Source organism: Erpetoichthys calabaricus, chromosome 1, assembly GCF_900747795.2.
Source record: "Erpetoichthys calabaricus chromosome 1, fErpCal1.3, whole genome shotgun sequence".
Classification (NCBI taxonomy): Eukaryota; Metazoa; Chordata; class Cladistia; order Polypteriformes; family Polypteridae; genus Erpetoichthys; species Erpetoichthys calabaricus.
This window is the reverse complement of record NC_041394.2, coordinates 226,726,667-226,745,560: the sequence shown is the minus strand read 5'-3', so window position 1 is coordinate 226,745,560 and position 18,894 is coordinate 226,726,667. Positions and strand designations below refer to the sequence as shown.

Below are 18,894 nucleotides of genomic sequence, written 5' to 3'. Positions count from 1 at the left end.
CGCATCCTGAAACAAAAAATACGACAAAGTCAACAAAGAGGTGTTAAGCAGCTATTATTCTGTATCAGACAAGAATGGAATGATATGCCTCTCCCAAAAGTCCAGCAACTGGTCTCCTCAGTTCCCAGATGTTTACAGACTTGTTAAAAGAAGGTGATGCTACATAGTGGTAAACATGGCCCTGTCGCAACTTTTTTGAGACACGATGCTGCCATCAAATTCAAAATGACCTCATTCTTTTCTTAACATGTTACATTTTCTCAATTTAAACATTTGATGTTTTCTTTGTTCTATTGTGAATAAAATATGTGTTTATGAGACTTACAAATCACTGCATTCTGTTTTATTTACTTTTTACACAGTATCACAACTTTTTTTGGAATTGGAGTTGTAGTTCACATTTTTTAAACATTACATTTTTGAAAGAAGAGCCAAATGAAGGGATACAATCTATGCTGAGGTCTAAATATGAGTTACATGAGAACTGAAGTGAAGGCAAATCCCTGGCTGTAGATGTAGCTCTGCTGGCATTTCAGTAACTTGTAGTGGAAATTGATTTTTCTATTAGGAGTGGTTATCAGATGTATAAAAGAGGAACATCTACATTTACCTTACTCAAGTTAAAGCAGTAATTTCATTCACATTGAATGTGTTTTACTTGTAAGTCACTTTGTAAAATTCATCAGTGCTTTTTAAATGAGCGTCTTTGCAGTTTAAAAAATGTGTGCAGTAATGTTTACTCTAGTTATTTCAATGTGTCTCCAGGCACATTTACTGAAAAAAAAAATTGTACCCAATTTTCAACTAAATTTATCTCCTCTGAGCAAAGTTGTTTTATGTATATATAAGTGATAATAGATGCTTTCACATGAGTTATTTAGCATTCATACTTCATTAGAAAAATTAAAGAAGTTGAATTATCTCTGTATTACGATTTTAAAATTTATCCAATTAAGATACAGTTGTGCTTTTATATTTGTGTTGAATCATCACTCTTAAACTAGTTGTGTGTTTATTGATCTAATAATAATAATAAATATCGATCTAATAATAAAAACACACAGTACATATTTGTGGAAGTATTTTCATGTCTTTTCCATTAAAAATGTTATGCATTTGAGCTCTGCTAAACAAATGTCACATTAACTTAGACTTTTCTTGGGTAAATTATGTGCTTTGAAACTGGAGTGTGTAGAAGTGTTTGAGTAATGATAGTAGCAAAATGGTGTTGAATACAAGCCAACGGCCTTCTGCAGGTGTCAAAATTAAAGAATTATGAAGGAGTTGAAAGCTAATTGCAATTAATGTAATTATGAGTGGAGAAATGTACTCCAAAGGGAGCTGAATACTTTAGTTCTGGCATGTGCTTTCGTCCTAGTCTCCCTATGGTCTTCATATAGTTATAATTAATGATCCTCATCTAACCATGTTCAGTAGGCACAGAGGAGATAGAGCTCATGAAAGTTTTTTTTTCTGTTTGAATTTATTTATTATTTTATATTTTTTGCTTTGGTGTTGTCATTCTCAAATTGTTGCTGGCATGTGAATGAAGCTTAAACTCCAAACAGCTGGTTATAGCTGTGTTATTAACTTGAGAGTTGAATCCCCGCCAAGCAACACTTTTTCACTCTGTCTTTTAAAGGATGCAGTACTGGTCGAGGAAGTACGCTGCGTAATTCTGATTTTAACATTAATTAAAACTGTTAAATACTTTATAATCTTCTTGGAGTATAGCAGCATTTTAATATATAGTTTTTTGCTGATTTTTTTTTTTGGTTGGTACTGCCTATTTATTCATTAGTTTTAAGTTTACTTAATATAAAGTATTATTTACAATAAAAAATACATATGTTGTATTACATTTATCAATATATGTACATGTATTGTTTTAATAATAATACTTAAGTACATTTTATTGAAGTTCACAAATTAATAATTCTCCAAAAACTTGAAAAAAATAAAAAAGTAAAAAAAATTGTTTTATTGTGATTATTTCCTGTTTCTAAGTTTACTTGTTTCTACATGAATCATTTCAGATGAAAGGATACAATTGCAACCATGGTGTATTTTAAAAGCAACTGTCAATTATTACAGCCATGGTCACAATATAACAATAAAATTTAAAGAACAATTAAAAATCTTACCTTAAAAGAGTAATTACAAGAACATGAGTTCACAAGACCTCTTACAGTATTGTGTATATGCAAAAACTTAAATGGGTGAGGTGGTAAATTTTCTACCTAGAAATGTATGTTTTCCAGTGGAGGAGGCTGGAGTGGTGGGGGGTTTGGCCGACATCCTAATTCTCTCAAAGAATGAGGGATGACTGTAAGTTTTAAAGTCAGAGTTTTGAAACAGTGAAAGAGTAATGGAAAAGGCCATGTTTTTGTCTAGTATTTTGGTAGCAGCAGCTGCTGCAGTGTGAGTGATTGAGTAGTGATATAGCAGGCAAAACACGTCACTTCTTCATGGAATCTGATCTTCACTCATCTTCATAACAAAATTGTAGCTCAAGTAAAGAAACTATTGACATATGTTGCTGTAACATAGCTACTCTAATTTGGAAATACAGTAATGTAAGTAGTTTTACATTTCAGGTAAGTTCAGATATTTACTTCTCATTTACATTGTCTCAAATAGAAAAAGGTTTCAAATTTGAATAGTGAATTCCATGTTTCAAGATATGTTTCTGCTAAAAAAACTGAGTGTTCATGGGTAATTAGTCACCTAAGTAGACTGTCTAAAAATGTGAAAGGAAAACCAGTTACTCAAAGATTTGTGAAGGCATAGGAAGAAAGTCAAAGCTTTACACAGTACATTCAGTATGATGACTTGAACAATTCAGGTCATCACTAGTCCACTTGTATCTGCCTTGAACACTGAAATGTCTGTAATACATTGTTGTGTTATTAATGTTATTTGTGTGTGATGTTGTGTTACATTGTAAACAGGTCAAAGTTACCAAGTTAAATTGCTCCAAGTTAAGTACTGGTGAATACAAGTGATTCTGATTCTGTAAATGTAAATGAACAATCATTGCCAAGTCTAGGTGTGCTACATTAATATAAATCCAACAGTGTAATTCAAGCAAAAAGTGCATTTACCAAGTATATACCATATCTGTTTTGTTTTAATTTCAGTATTTGTGTAAAATCAGTTATCTAATGTTTCTTATATTTACAGTCTTAGGTTTAGAAGTCACAATTTTGAAAGGTTACATAGATTTTGGTTTAGTTGCAAAGCCTAACATGTTGTTATTTAAGGAACGTATTAATGTTTAAGAAATTAACAAGCGCAAGATTCTAAACAGAACATATGTATGTAGTATTTACCTTTTAACTGTCAGATAAAGTTCACATATTAAAAGAAGTAGTTTTTGAATTGTTTAAATATAATGGTTACGAAAAATAGAAAAAAATTGAAAAACATGTACAGTATATACTTTTTATATTCATTTTAAAAATGACACTTGATAGTTGAACTATATTTATATCTTATTTTTATTTAGTCTGTAGGTCTGCAAAAGAGCAATATAATTTACCGTCAGAAACATTATTTAGGTGTTGAGTTAATACCCTTGGATTGAACAAACAGCATCTAATATCACTGACTGCAGTGTTAGTATCTTATGTCAGCATGATATTACTCTGTTTCACAGCAGCTTTTTTTCCACAGGCAAGAATTTTTTTGTTTTCCTTTATGCTTCCAGAGAGAGGTTGATGTCATTCACAATGGGAAACTTTCAAAATGAGGCACGGTGCAATGAGATATTATAATTGGGAATTAAACAGTGCATTTTTGCAGATATTACCACAGACACACTGTGCCTGCTGTGACCATCAATCTGTACTTTATTATACCCAGCTGACATAGTCTATCATGTTAATAAGTTAATATACATATTTCCCCATCATTACCTTTGTCTTGCTACTTATTTGATATGTGTATTGGTTAGGTTTTCTCTGCTTTTATGGATTTGGCTGTTGAGTTAAATTTGCAGATTTTATTTATAAAACATCTGTTGAGATTTGTTACTTGAATTATTTGAATTTTTAATGAAACATCCAACCATTTAGAGAAAAAAAAACCCAAAAAAGCTTTAGTTTTAGGTTTTGAGTATTGCTTGATTGAAATGCATTTTCAAACATGTTAATGGCTTTCTCTATCTACTCACCCACAATTTAATACCAGTCCATCACAGGACATACATATACTCTTACCAAGTCATCTTGCAATTTCAACATTGAGTGTGTCAGTATTGTTTGTTATTGTTTTATTTAAAATGTTTAAAGTTATGTTGAAAAAGCTTGGTGAATATGATTGTGTTTGATCGCCTTTTCTATAATATAATATTTAGAAGGGGGGTGATTCTTTTCTATTCTATCAAATTCAAAATGAGTGAAGATTTGCAAAACAATAAAGTTTATCAGTTTGAACATTCGGTATCTTGTCTTTGTAGTGTATTCAATTGAATATAGGTTAAAAAGGATTTGCAAATCATTGTATTCTGTTTTTATTGACATTTTACACAACGTCCCAACTTCATTGGAATTGGGGTTGTGTATGTGTATATATATATATATATATATATATATATATATATATATATATATATATATATATATATATATATATGTGTGTGTGTGTATATATATATATATATATATATATATATGTATATACAGTATTGTGCAAAAGTTTTAGGCAGGTGTGAAAAAATGGCATAAACAAAGAATGCTTTCAGAAATATAAATAATGATTGTTTATTGTTATCAATTTACAAAATGCAAAGTGAGCGAACGAAAGAAAAATCTAAATCAAATCAATATTTGGTGTGAAAAAATGGCGTAAACAAAGAATGCTTTCAGAAATATAAATTGTTTATTGTTATCAATTTACAAAATGCAAAGTGAGCGAACGAAAGAAAAATCTAAATCAAATCAATATTTGGTGTTACTACCTTTTGCCTTCAAACCAGCATCAATTCTTATAGGTACACTTGCACAAAGTCAGGGATTTTGTAGGATTATAGTCAGGTGTATGATTAACCAATTATACCAAACAGGTGCTAATGATCATCAATGTCACACGTAGGTTGAAACACAGTCATTAACTGAAACAGAAACAGCTCTGTAGGAGGCTTAAAACTGGGTGAGGAACAGCCAAACTCTGCTACCAAGGTGAGGTTGTGGAAGACAGTTTCATGTCATGGCAAGATTGAGCACAGCAACAAGACACAAGGTAGTTATACTGCATCAGCAAGGTCTCTCCCAGACAAAGATTTCAAAGCAGACTGGAATTTCAAGATGTGCTGTTCAAGCTCTTTTGAAGAAGCACAAAGAAACGGGCAACATTGAGGATCGTAGACGCAGTGGTCGGCCAAGGAAACTTAGTGCAGCAGATGAAAAACACATCAAGCTTATTACCCTTCGAAATCAGAAAATGTCCAGCAGTGCCATCAGCTCAGAACTGGCAGAAACCAGTGGGACCCAGGTACATCCATCTACTGTCCGGAGAAGTCTGGCCAGAAGTGGTCTTCTGGAAGAGTTGCAGCCAAAAAGCCATACCTCCAACGTGGAAACAAGGCCAAGTGTCTCAAGTATGCACGAAAACATAGGAACTGGGGTGCAGAAAAATGGCAGACGGTGCTCTGGACTGATGAGTCAAAATTTGAAATATTTGGCTGTAGCAGAAGGCAGTTTGTTCGTCGAAGGGCTGGAGAGTGGTACAATAATGAGTGTCTGCAGGCAACAGTGGAGCATGGTGGAGGTTCCTTGAACGTTTGGGGCTGCATTTCTGCAAATAGAGTTGGAGATTTGGTCAGGATTAATGGTGTTCTCAATGCTGAGAAATACAGGCAGATACTTATCCATCATGCAATACCATCAGGGAGGTGTATGATTGGCCCCAAATTTATTTTGCAGCAGGACAATGACCCCAAACATAGAGCCAAAGTCATTAACACTAGAATTACCAGAGCCTACGAAAAAACTCGTAAATCCGTCCCACCTTAAATCGCGTCTTAAATCCGTTTGCACCTCTCCGCCAGAGTCCTTTGTCATCTAAATGTGCTGATAAACAAAAGCTACTAGCAGCCAGCTATTCCATCCCCCCACCGACTTATTTGTACCTTTTGTGAAAGTGTTTCTTTGATATATGGACTTCAGGCTTCATACGTTATATAGTTTATGCCTACATTTTGTCATTTACTATTAGAATATGAAAAACGTTTCTGTTTTACAAATGTGTTTGCACAGCCTACTATAGAAATGGAACACACATGAAATGTGTGTATTCCAAATAACGCTAGAATTATTTCCACTCTAAAACTCCACTTCAATCCCAGGTAATCAAATCAAGGCAAGGCTTGAGCTAGGAGAAGTTCATTCTAAGTCGGTGGGGGGATGGAATAGCTGGCTGCTAGTAGCTTTTGTTTATCAGCACATTTAGATGACAAAGGACTCTGGCGGAGAGGTGCAAACGGATTTAAGACGCGATTTAAGGTGGGACGGATTTACAAGTTTTTTCGTAGGCTCTGGTAATTCTAGTGTTAAGAACTATCTTCAACGTAAAGAAGAACAAGAAGTCCTGGAAGTGATGGTATGGCCCCCACAGAGCCCTGATCTCAACATCTTCGAGTGTGTCTGGGATTACATGAAGAGACAGAAGGATGTGAGGAAGCCTACATCCACAGAAAATCTGTGGTTAGTTCTCCAAGATGTTTGGAACAACCTACCAGCCGAGTTCCTTCAAAAACTGTGTGCAAGTGTACCTAGAAGAATTGATGCTGTTTTGAAGGCAAATGGTGGTCACACCAAATATTGATTTGATTTAGATTTCTCTTTTGTTCATTCACTGCATTTTGTTGATTGATGAAAATAAATGATTAACACTTCCATTTTTGAAAGCATGCTTTGTATACAGCATTTTTTCACACCTGCCTAAAACTTTTGCACAGTACTGTATATGTATATATATGTATATGTGTATATATGTGTATTGTAATAAGAATGAGTCAGGGACATCATAAAGAGTTGTGGCAGCGACCCATATATTATGTTTGGCTGCAACATTGCTTCTTTTTAGGAGCACGATGTGCTTAGTTCGGAGTCCAGAACAGAACTGCCTGTACCAAGGCAAGATGGCAGTTTTAAAGGCCTGGAAGGGAAATTACGTCATCGGTGCAGGAACTGGGAGTGGCGTCCTCGTGCCCGAAAGTGACGTCATCCTTGGGGCCGGCAACAGACGGGATTTCCCGGGAAAAGTCTGCAAGGGACTAAGAGAGATAGTCAGTACACTCCGCCACCCCCTGGCCTGGCATGGAATTACTAATGTTTAGGCCCTTCAGCTGTTTCCCAAGCGCACGTGTGTGACAGTGTATATATATGTATATGTGTGTATATGTATGTGTGTATATATATATATATATATATATATATATATACATACACACACAGTCATCCCTCACCTATCGCGGGGGTTACATTCCAGAGCCCCCCGCGATAGGTGAAAATCCGCTAAGTAGCGACCTATATTTATTTTATTATTTATACATATTTTAATGCTTTATAAACCCTTCCCACACTCTTATAAACCTTTCTCACTCTCTTGTTAACCTTTCCCACACTCTTATAAACACTTCCTATGCTCTTAAACACCGCAGACCAACAGTGCACACTGCACGCAGCGATCAGACGTCAATGTGTCTGTACTCGCTTTGTGAAGGGGGGCAGCTGAACTGACGCTGAGCAGAAATGGACGTTGTGCTGCTTCTGCCAAAATGCCTGCTTGTCGCTCTGCGCGTTCGGAAGGAGAAGGAGGAGTGGGGGTGTGTGAGGGCTGAACACACGTTCGCTCAAACCCCCCTCCCCGGAGGCGCAGTACGCTCCTGCCACTTCGCATTGCCAAGGGGGTGGGGAGCTGAATGAATGCTAAGGAGAAGTGGACTTTGTGCTGGCTTTGTGCTGCTTGTCGCTCTGCGTGTCAATAATTTAAAAGCCTGTACAGCATCTATTTTCCTGTCTCACTGTCTTGTCTTGCGTGAAGTTAAAATGTTTTATAATAGTGAGATGTTACTCATATCCTTAGCCCGACATCCACATATCATGTGTGTTAACAAAGTGTGTTTTATAAGTTTACATGTGTTTAAAGCATGTGGGATGGGTATTTTAAGGCTTAAACTATAAAAATGTTTATTTAAAATGTCTTTCTATGTCGCGGATTTTCTCCTGTTGCTGATGGGTCTGGAACATAACTTCCGCGATAGGCGGGCAATCACTTGTATTTAAAAACCCGCGAAGTCGTGAATCCGCAAAAAGTGAACCGCGAAGTAGCGAGGGATTACTGTATATATATGTATATGTGTGTATACAGGTGCTGGTCATAAAATTAGAATATCATGACAAAGTTGATTTATTTCAGTAATTCCATTCAAAAAGTGAAACTTGTATATTAGATTCATTCATTACACACAGACTGATGCATTTCAAATGTTTATTTCTTTTAATGTTGATGATTATAACTGACAACTAATGAAAGTCCCAAATTCAGTATCTCGGAAAATTAGAGTATCAATTAAGACCAATGCAAAAAAAGGATTTTTAGAAATGTTGGCCAACTGAAAGGTATGAACATGAAAAGTATGAGCATGTACAGCACTCAATATTTAGTTGGGGCTCCTTTGGCCTGGATTACTGCAGCAATGCGGCGTGGCATGGAGTCAATCAGTCTGTGGCACTGCTCAGGTGTTATGAGAGCCCATGTTGCTCTGATAGTGGCCTTCAGCTCTTCTGAATCGTTGGGTCTGGCGTATTGCATCTTCCTCTTCACAATACCCCATAGATTTTCTATGGGGTTAAGGTCAGGCGAGTTTGCTGGCCAATCAAGAACAGGGATACCATGGTCCTTAAACCAGGTACTGGTAGCTTTGACACTGTGTGCAGGTGCCAGGTCCTGTTGGAAAATGAAATCTGCATCTCCATAAATTTCGTCAGCAGCAAGAAGCATGAAGTGCTCTAAAACTTCCTGGTAGACGGCTGCATTGACCTTGGACCTCAGAAAACACAATGGACCAACACCAGCAGATGACATGGCACCCCAAACCATCACTGACTGTGGAAACTTTACACTGGACCTCAAGCAACGTAGATTCTGTGCCTGTCCTCTCTTCCTCCAGACTCTGGGACCTTGATTTCCAAAGGAAATGCAAAATTTACTTTCATCAGAGAACATAACTTTGGACCACTCAGCAGCAGTCCAAAGGTGAGACGCTTCTGACGCTGTCTCTTGTTCAAGAGTGGCTTGACACAAGGAATGCGACAGCTGAAACCCATGTCTTGCATACGTCTGTGCGTGGTGGTTCTTGAAGCACTGACTCCAGCTGTAGTCCACTCTTTGTGAATCTCCCCCACATTTTTGAATGGGTTTTGTTTCACAATCCTCTCCAGGGTGCGGTTATCCCTATTGCTTGTACATTTTTTTCTACCACATCTTGTCCTTCCCTTCTGTTGTGATGTGAGATTTTACATATATCTTGATAAATGTTTTGTATGTCTTTTATTTCTAATTTGGGCAAAGCAATGTAATTTAGTGTTTACCCCCCCAATCCCCCCAAGAGGAATGGGTCTGTTTGAATTTTACGACAGGATTTGGGGGATGTGTGTTTTAAACCAGTTTGGTAAAGTCATTTCTACCCCCGCAAATGGGCTAAGGTGAACTTTAACATATGGTTTGGGGGCAGGTGTTAAGATGTTCTATTTCCCCCATTGGTCTGAAGTATGGCTGTTTGGAATTGGCTTGGTTCAGAAGCCTTTAAGTACTACGACACCCTATTGGCTGTAGGGGTTGGACAGAAAATCTATATATTTATGTGTTTAACCTCACACTCTCTCTCTTGCTAACCTGTGATGATGTAGAAGTATCTCTCTCTTACTAACCAACATCTGAAAGAAGCATCTCTCTTGCTAACCTGTGATGATGAAGAGAACAGCTCAGCAGCCATTTTGAACAGACATGTGGCTGAAAGCTGAGCACCAATGATGCCTTAACTAGAGACATTTAAGTAACTACAAGACTATGTGCCACCTGAACTACATATCACCATTTAATCAGGTTGTATGGTTGCCAATATTCAAATATACTTTGCATTTTGTTATTATTTATGAATATTCTCAATAATACATTATTTTATGTGTAACTTAACTTCTGCTCGTCATTTTACTACATCTAATTGCCTAAGGTAATAGATATAGAAGGGAAGGTGGGGATAAGTTATATACAATAATACCTTATAAACAGTAGTACGTCTGTGAGATTCGGCATTCTAAGGCTACATATTAATAATACAATGTTGGTTGCTATGTAAATAGTCACAAAAGATGTCTTCAGATCACAATAAGTTATTGTCCCACCTTTTCCAGTTATAGAGATGAGTAGGTTTTGATGTCTGAATAAAGTTATAACAAAGAATCCTTAAATTCATTATAACTCTGACCAAATATTGCCCTTAACAGGTATAGGTCTCATCATACAGTACATGCTTTAAATTGCAAGTTAAATAACAATCAAAAAAAAGAAATAATTATGTGTGTCATACTGGAAAGTGTTACAAAGCCATTTCTAATATACTGCTTCTGCATATAAAGAGACGTAGTATTAAAATGGAGAATTCTTGGTATAGTAGTTTTCAGAAGTATGCCCACCCTGCCAATTTTCTTCAAGGGCATTGTGTAGAATGTTGCATAAAGTCATCAAAACCTCTCTCAAAGAGCACTTAGAGAATTGACAGTTCCACGTACTTTTACAAACCTCAATGTTCATGACTCTTTCATCAGAAGCATGAAGTGCAATAATGGGAATTTGCCAACATGGACCTAAACAATTTACCATGTACAGATTAGTTATAAGTGAAACTTTCTGTCCAGTAAATAAGAAAAGATGACATTACCTCATGTCTTTCTCCCCCATTATGGATGGTTTTATCTTTTATGTTATATGTATGCATGTTGGCATACATACATGCTTGCTGATGAGCTGTTTCCAGTAAAAGGCAATTACTAATTGTCTAGCTTATGGCAATGATGGAAATGGACTTCAAGGTGCTTTGCTGTTTAAGGCAAATGTGTTTTATGATTATACCATGTTTTAATCATTGCTTAAAGTGCTGAAATGTACTATCTTGACTTAATTCACCCACATGACACTTGTTGATTATATAGAGTTCTGTAATGATATAACAGGCTTAAAATTTGATGTTTTCTAAGCCCTAAGTAATGTTCTATTAAAACCTCACATTAGTGTGACATACAATATTTGGAGAAACCACAACTTTAAAAAAATAAAATCCACAAAAAAACTGTTATAGAGTTGAATACATTGAAGAAACTAAAAGTTTTCACTAAAGCAAGAATTTGTTACCAAGTTAATGTTTGTTTCACTAGGAAAATAAACATATAAAGCACATAAAAATGTAAAATCTATTGTAACTAATATGTTAATTTATTAAATAAAAATATTTCATAATCTGTATTTTAAGTCCTCTCAGTGATGAGTCTACTGTATATATTTGTTTTTAACAGAGGAAGAAGTGGAAAATTTTGATGTTTCCAGTCTGCCTGAAGAAGCTCTGCGGAACATTGAAGCTGACAGTTTCTGGTGCATGAGCAAGTTGCTTGATGGCATTCAGGTAAATTGATTTCTCCTGTCTTCAGCCGTTGGGGATAACTGATTAATTTCATGGCTTTCAGACACTTCTGGGACTTCAAGAAAAGAAAGGATGTGCAGAAATAGAGTTCTTTCTCCCTTAGCAAAAATCTTCCACCTCTTGGTGATTTAAAGTAAAATCTATAATAAATATGCCCACATTTTTTCAAAGTGAATTGTGGGTTTCTTTATCATGAGACATAGAAGTGTGTGCTTTCTTTGATTTGGTACAAGCGATGCACTGTTTTTCTCACTGTTTTAATTGATTGAAATTTGTCAAAGCAGAAATTTATATTGTTATTTCCTGTATTGGGTCAAAATACCTGGATGAATGTCTATCTGTAAATCAGGCATGTCAAACTTACTACCATTGGTGGGCCGCTTCGACTGCCATACATGCGTCAGCGGGCCGCAATGTAACAAATACTATTATACAAAGTTACTGTAGCTTTCTTTCCAATACTGAAAACTTTTAAAAATGTAACACTTGAAGTTTAAAGAAAAGCAATTTATTTCCATACAGTCTCCATACAACAGTGTAGAATTAGAGTCTTAGCCTCTTAGCTAGGTCCTTATTATATTATATTCATTATATTATATTCATTGCTTATGTAGTAGCCTTACAGTGTGAGATTTATTTCTTTTGTCCCGACACTTGGCATCTCTTGTTAGTAACCAGTTCATCAATATCAGGCTTGAAATCTTGTACAGCTGCAACTTTTATGAGGGATGAAAGGTGCTCAATGGTAAGTCTTGAGCGATGTGTGGTTTTGGTAGCTTTCATTAACGAAAACAATTGCTCACAAAGGTAAGTGCTTCCAAACATTGACAGTACTCTCGATGCCAACTTGTGGATCTGCACATACGAGGGTGGCAGGTAGGCATACAAGCCTGGCACACCAACTTCGTTGTATTTTGCCTTCAGAATAGAATCTGACTGCACTTCAATCAATTCCATTTGGATATTCTCAGGCGCATTCTCAACATTGTAAGAGAACAGCGCAATGCCCTGTTTGTGTGAACTGAAATCATGAAAATGCTCACTGAATTCATTGCTCAGTAATTCAAGTTGGAAAACAAATCCTCCAAAAATCTAATTTTACTTTACTAAGTTTACTTCAAAGTTTATATTGTAAAATAAGCCGATATGAAAAAAGCCACCTGACCTACAATAATTTTACAAAATCAAAATCAGAAAAATATGTTAATAAACAACTCACCGACTTCTCGTGTCCACTTCAGATCTTCAGCTGTAGTCTGCACTAACTGTTCGTTGCAATACTAGCACAAAATTACATGAAACTAGAGCAAAAAAAAACGTGAAAATATGCAGGCTATTACTACTTGTGATGGTCAGTTCTGCCCAGTGGCCAGTTGTTTTATTTTTGGGAAAATGGTTCAAAGGTTTTAACAGAAAATAAGCAGGCAGGAATCAGAGAGGAATGGTCCAATACTTCAATTGTGTCTACTTGTTCAGATATAATATCAGTTACATACAATATAATAGCAATATACATGCAGATATAGGAATTGTACTATTGACTCTCAGTAATACAGATATATATATAAATTATACTATTGACTTACAGTAATACAGATATATGAATTATACTATTGACTTACAGTAATACAGATATATGAATTATACTATTGACTTACAGTAATATCAAAAGACCCAGAGCCATCATCCTAGACCAGTAGACTGAGGGAGCCCGCGTGTCAGTCTCGTCAGAGGATCAACTCGTGAGCCTGGTCCAATACCGGGCGGTGTGCACGTTCCCCACGGTTGAGCTTCCGAAGAAACTGAGGGCGGAACCTTCCCTTATATACTAATTGAGTGTCCTTGCCCAAAATGGCTTACGTGTAAGCAGTGTATACAGAAGTGATCAGTTTCAGCACACACCCTTCCACGGGACGCGGTATTGTTTTTCTTCTACTTGGCCCTCACTGAAACGGTGCCTAGTATCAGAAGACACACAATAACAAGCGTTGCTTGCAATGAAGCCCCTCGAAGTGAAAAACAAGTACATAGCCTTGACTGTATTCCCATAACATTCTGAAACTCTTTATGAGAAACAAGTTTTTGCACATTCTTTCGCTATCATCCCAGACATTCCAATCTTTGTAGCTGGTTTTGCACTGAAGCGACCACCCCCCTCTTACTCCTTTATTTCATCCCTTCTCCTGTTACAGAGAAAACCTTTTTTATTACACCAGTCTCAGCAGCTCAGTCAGTAGTGTAGCCTCTTAGCAGGGGAGGCTCTAGGCTCGTGGCGGCCCTGGGCAGAGAGAGAATCGATGGCCCCTTCGCCTGGCAATGTCAATACAGTATCTTATGCATGGCGGATGACCACATCCGTTGCGGACACTGCATAGCCGCCTCGTACTCATGACACGCTTCTATATACGCGTGTCCGTAACTTGAAAACCAAGTGGCGGCCCATGATATTCTCATTACGGCAGAACGTTATAATACTACATATAGCTTACTGCTCCGACTCTAGCAACATTTGTAAATACAGCGTACTAATTAACAAGAAACACAATGTTTTTCGGCCACATTGCCGTCAGCTGTGTCGTTATTTTCTCTTTCTGTTTTATATTCAATATACAGTATATTGGCATGGCGGCCCCTGGGATTTGGCGGCACTGTGCAGGTGCACAGTATTTTACATGCCTAAGGCCGGCCGTGCTGCCCGTTGCTGCAGCCTAGCACTTCAGTTGTGACGCTGCGGCTCATTAACTTTGGTCAAGGTTCGTGGCTATGCTAGCAGATGACGTTTCTGGTACCCTAATGCCATGGAAAAACGCGCTTATGTCAGAAGGCAGAAGTAAGAAAAGTCAATAAGTAACACTGAAGATGCAGAATGATTCAATCACAAACAATAGTAATCATTTTGTACAAGTTCAGTGCTAACTAGGATCTGTTGTGCGGGCCGCACAGATTTCTGTTGCGGGCTGCATGTTTGACATGCCTGCTGTAAATAATCCTTTAAGGATCAGTGGTCTTGCATAGTATAATATGCTTTGTTGTCCAGGTTTTTGTACCATATATTTTTAGACATTATACATTTACTCAGCCAAAATTTGGTCAAGGTTGCCATCACTGGGTCACAAGCACAAGGAAAAAAAGCCATTTCAGCAACTGCCTTGCTTACCAGATTCAACCAAAAGGATTGACTCTGGTGCATGATAATTTTTCTAATGAACATCATTTTACTTAGAGGAACAACTCCCCGTGCTCTTCAGATATATTTTAATTCTTGTGCACTTGTTTCACTTAAGGGAAAGGCTCCTCAATTTTATATTATTTTATTTTCTATTTGAAATTACCAAGGAAATATTATTTAATACTCAGTTATTAATATCTTGCATCCACTGTAGAATTTAGATTGTGTGTGTCCAAAATTAATGTACTATGTTCCCTTAAAGCAGACAGCTGAGAAAGTTACGATCGTAGGATCTTTACCAAGACATAGAAAGTATTTGTTTATGAAGAAAATAAAGTATATTTAATCATTGTTTTGTCTGTAGCTACTGTGTCATATTGTACTTGGTAGAAGAAAAACACCCGGTTTATTCTGTGGCCTCTTTTCAAAAGCTGTTCCTGCCTCCTCTAAATGGGCATTACGTTTATTTTCATTGTGACAGATTACCATAACCTCTACACCAAGCAATAACCCTCTCATTCACTTTCTTTATTTTATTTGAAAAGAACACATAGTATACGCAGACGGTTGTGAAGGAATATGTATAGTGCAATTTTTTTAATGAAATGGAGATTCAAATGAAGAGTGCATCATAAGTTTAGAATAGTAGGAACAAATAAAATTGACAGCACTCTCTCTAAGTCTGTAAAACCTGCATCAACCTTTGTTTTTCTCTGATTCCCCTAGTAATGTGAGTGCTAGAGATATGTAGTGGTTTAAGCAAACAAGTCCTCACACGTACTCAAGTATGTTAACAGTAAAAATTCTAAGAATGTTCATCTAAGTTCAAAGAATTTCCCCAATTGTAGTCGCTTGTGAAAACTATAGTCATAACCACTGATGTTTTCAAAATATTTTTGCTGAAGAACTAAGTCTATCAATAGGTCTTTCCTTCACTACTATCTGCACTTTTTGTACACTACTTTAACTATGCTCCTATGTTGGGTAACATTGCAACTGTAATGTGTCGGGTCTGGCACCTGCCTTTATGTGTTTAGCAAACACATTCATAGTATCATAATGAACATAAATGTAAAATGGTGACACCCATTAAAACCAAAACCATAAAATGGTAGCACCCATGAAAAAAATGTAATTCACCTGCACCATTGATAACATCACCATAATAAAGATAAAAATTTAAAATAAACTATAAAACAATAATGAATAATTATTTTCAGGTGGGTATTTATTCTTGTGGGGCCACACCTACCTTGCTGAAAGATGCTGTCAGAAGGAATGAAGCCATCCTGAAAAGCCAGACAGAGAGTCTGGGTGTTTGATAGAGTGAGAAAGGGGGGAACTAGTAGTACATGGCCACCAGGGATCTCCGAAGGAGTCCTGGCTTGTATCTGCTCATCTCATGGAGTTTGGGAAAGTGAATATAGATGGTGTTGCCTCTGATCCCAGTTGAGCATCTAGAGGTGGAGTTTGTGGCATAAATGTGCAGGCTGGGGATGGAACAGAAATCCATGGAACAGAAACAGAAATCATGGTGAGCCGCAGGAAGGAGCCATGGAAAATGATGGCATTCCACATTGTATTAGACTAACAGCACCAGGATGATTAAAATATCAGTTGAATTATCCCATAAAAAGAAACACGCACAAAATGAAAATCTAACGACATATTTTGTCATAGGAAACAACCTACAAATGACAATATATGACAAGATATTTCAACATCTAATACTCAGTACTAAAAAGAGAAATGCAAATGAATATAAATAAATTTTCAATGTATTGTTTAGTGGGAAAGGTCCAAGACCTAATTGTACATAAGTAATCAGTGTGGTCACAATAGTGGCGAGAACTACTCCAAAATAGTGAGATATAAAAGTTCACACATGCTTTAAATTGCATCACAAAAAATAAACTACTGTATCACCCAAAAGGGCTCTGTCCTTCAAGTCTTAAGAAAGAACTTGCACCTGTGCACACATGAGCAAAGATATGCCCAGAACACTGCAGGATGCAATGGGCCTATTCATGCAACCCAGAAACAGGCTAGCAGCAGCAAGCACAAAGAAAATAAGAAAAAGTATTTTTCTAGACACGAAGTTGCATTGAGCATATCATGGAAAATTTGGATGACTAAGTTAAGTTTGCTGGAAACATTTTAAATTACTGAGGCAAGTTTACTACTTTTTTATGTATTTCTCACAACATCTTTTTGGGGGGTATGCTGTATTATTGTGGTGTTAGTGAAAGTCACCCGGTTTGTTTTAAGTTCACCTACTCTTGCACCCTAACGTTTACAAACACAGGAGGACATGCACACAGACACTTACTCATGTAAACACTAATTATGAGTAATATGTGCATAGCCTTTCACTCTGCAGAACTTTACTGGGGACTTAATAGCTTTAGCACCTAACAGTTGTTCCCGTATGTAGCCTAAACACCTAAGGCTGACACCTCTTGGTCCCAGAGAATACCCTAGACATATGGAGGCTAAATAAACTTTACTTAATGCCATTTATCAACCAATTAGTGCGCATGCATAATCAGATTAAGGTGAATAACCCAATTAAGGCAGGAACCTGGTTTTGCCGTGTTTTCATGGGTAAGTCATTTCTCCTTGTCAGAACATTGTCATTAAACTGAGCAAAAAAGAGTTAAACATCATCATCATGAATCAGAAAATAAGCAGTGCTGCCTGTAATAATTTTTAATGTTTTATTAATAGGTTTAGTCAAATTGATGCTTGCTTTTTAGGTTTCTGTTACCAAACTACACTCAGCAAATTATTTTTATGCTTGGCTATGTGATTGTTCCCTGCAAAGGAGCTAGTACCCTAGGTTCTTGTCTATAAGCCGGACTCATGTATAAGCCGGAGACCAAAAATCATACGAATTTTTAAAATAAAATCGTATCATAGATAAGCCGGACTCATGGATAAGCCGAACGTACTATAACCTATAACTAATAGAAGGGAGGGAGGTCAGTGGTCTCACTCGCACCCATTTAATTTCTTTAAGGGGGGAGAGAGTGTGAGATATTGGCGTCTCTCTCACTCCCCGTGTGGCGCGGTTGGAGCGGCCGGAGCGCGTTCTTTCTGCTCTGGGCGTCGCCGAGTCAACACGCGCGCATAGCGGTCATTTAAATTGTGATTTTATATGTAAGCATATTTAAATATATATCGCGGATTTTTTGCTGGTTCGCGGATTTCTGCGGACAATGGGTCTTTTAATTTCTGGTACATGCTTCCTCAGTTGGTTTGCCCAGTTGATTTCATACAAGGGACGCTATTGGCAGATGGCTGAGAAGCTAGATTGCTTACTTTTCTCTCACTCTTGCGCTGACTATCTGTGATCCTGACGTATGGGGATTGAGCAGGGGGGCTGTTTGCACACCTAGACGATACGGACACTCGTCTAAAAATGCTGAAAGATTATCTTCACGTTGCTATCTTTTGTAAAGCTGATTCCTGAAAAGACATGCTGCACAGTGCTTCGCATACTTAAAAGCTCGAAGGGCACGTATTGATTTTTGACTGAAAAACAAACTCTGTCTCTCTCTCTCTCTTCCTGCTCCTGCACCTGACGGAGGGGGTGTGAGCTGCCGCCTTCAACAGCTTTGTGCCGCGGTGCTTCGCATACCTAAAAGCCAAACAGCACCATTGATTTGTTTGCTAGAGATTGTTTTCTCTATCTATGTGACACACACACCTTTGAAGAGGAAGATATGTTTGCACTCTTTTAATTGTGAGACTGAACTGTCATCTCTGTCTTGTCATGGAGCACAGTTTAAACATTTGAAAAAGAGACAAATGTTTGTTTGCAGTGTTTGAATAACGTTCCTGTCTCTCTACAACCTCCTGTGTTTCTGCGCAAATCTGTGACCCAAGCATGACAATATAAAAATAACCATATAAACATATGGTTTCTACTTCGCGGATTTTCTTATTTCGCGGGTGGCTCTGGAATGCAACCCCCGCGATGGAGGAGGGATTACAGTAATCCCTCGCTATATCGCGCTTCGCC

The 18,894-nt window shown here is 37.2% G+C and overlaps 1 protein-coding gene across 1 annotated transcript in view; it reads left to right on the top strand.

Moving 5' to 3' along the window:
* Positions 1-18,894, top strand: part of tbc1d22a (TBC1 domain family, member 22a) — a 328,538-nt gene that overhangs the window by 153,553 nt on the left and 156,091 nt on the right. The window contains 1 exon segment of the mRNA XM_051928637.1: positions 11,577-11,683. Within this exon segment, the coding sequence (XP_051784597.1) occupies positions 11,577-11,683 (107 nt within the window).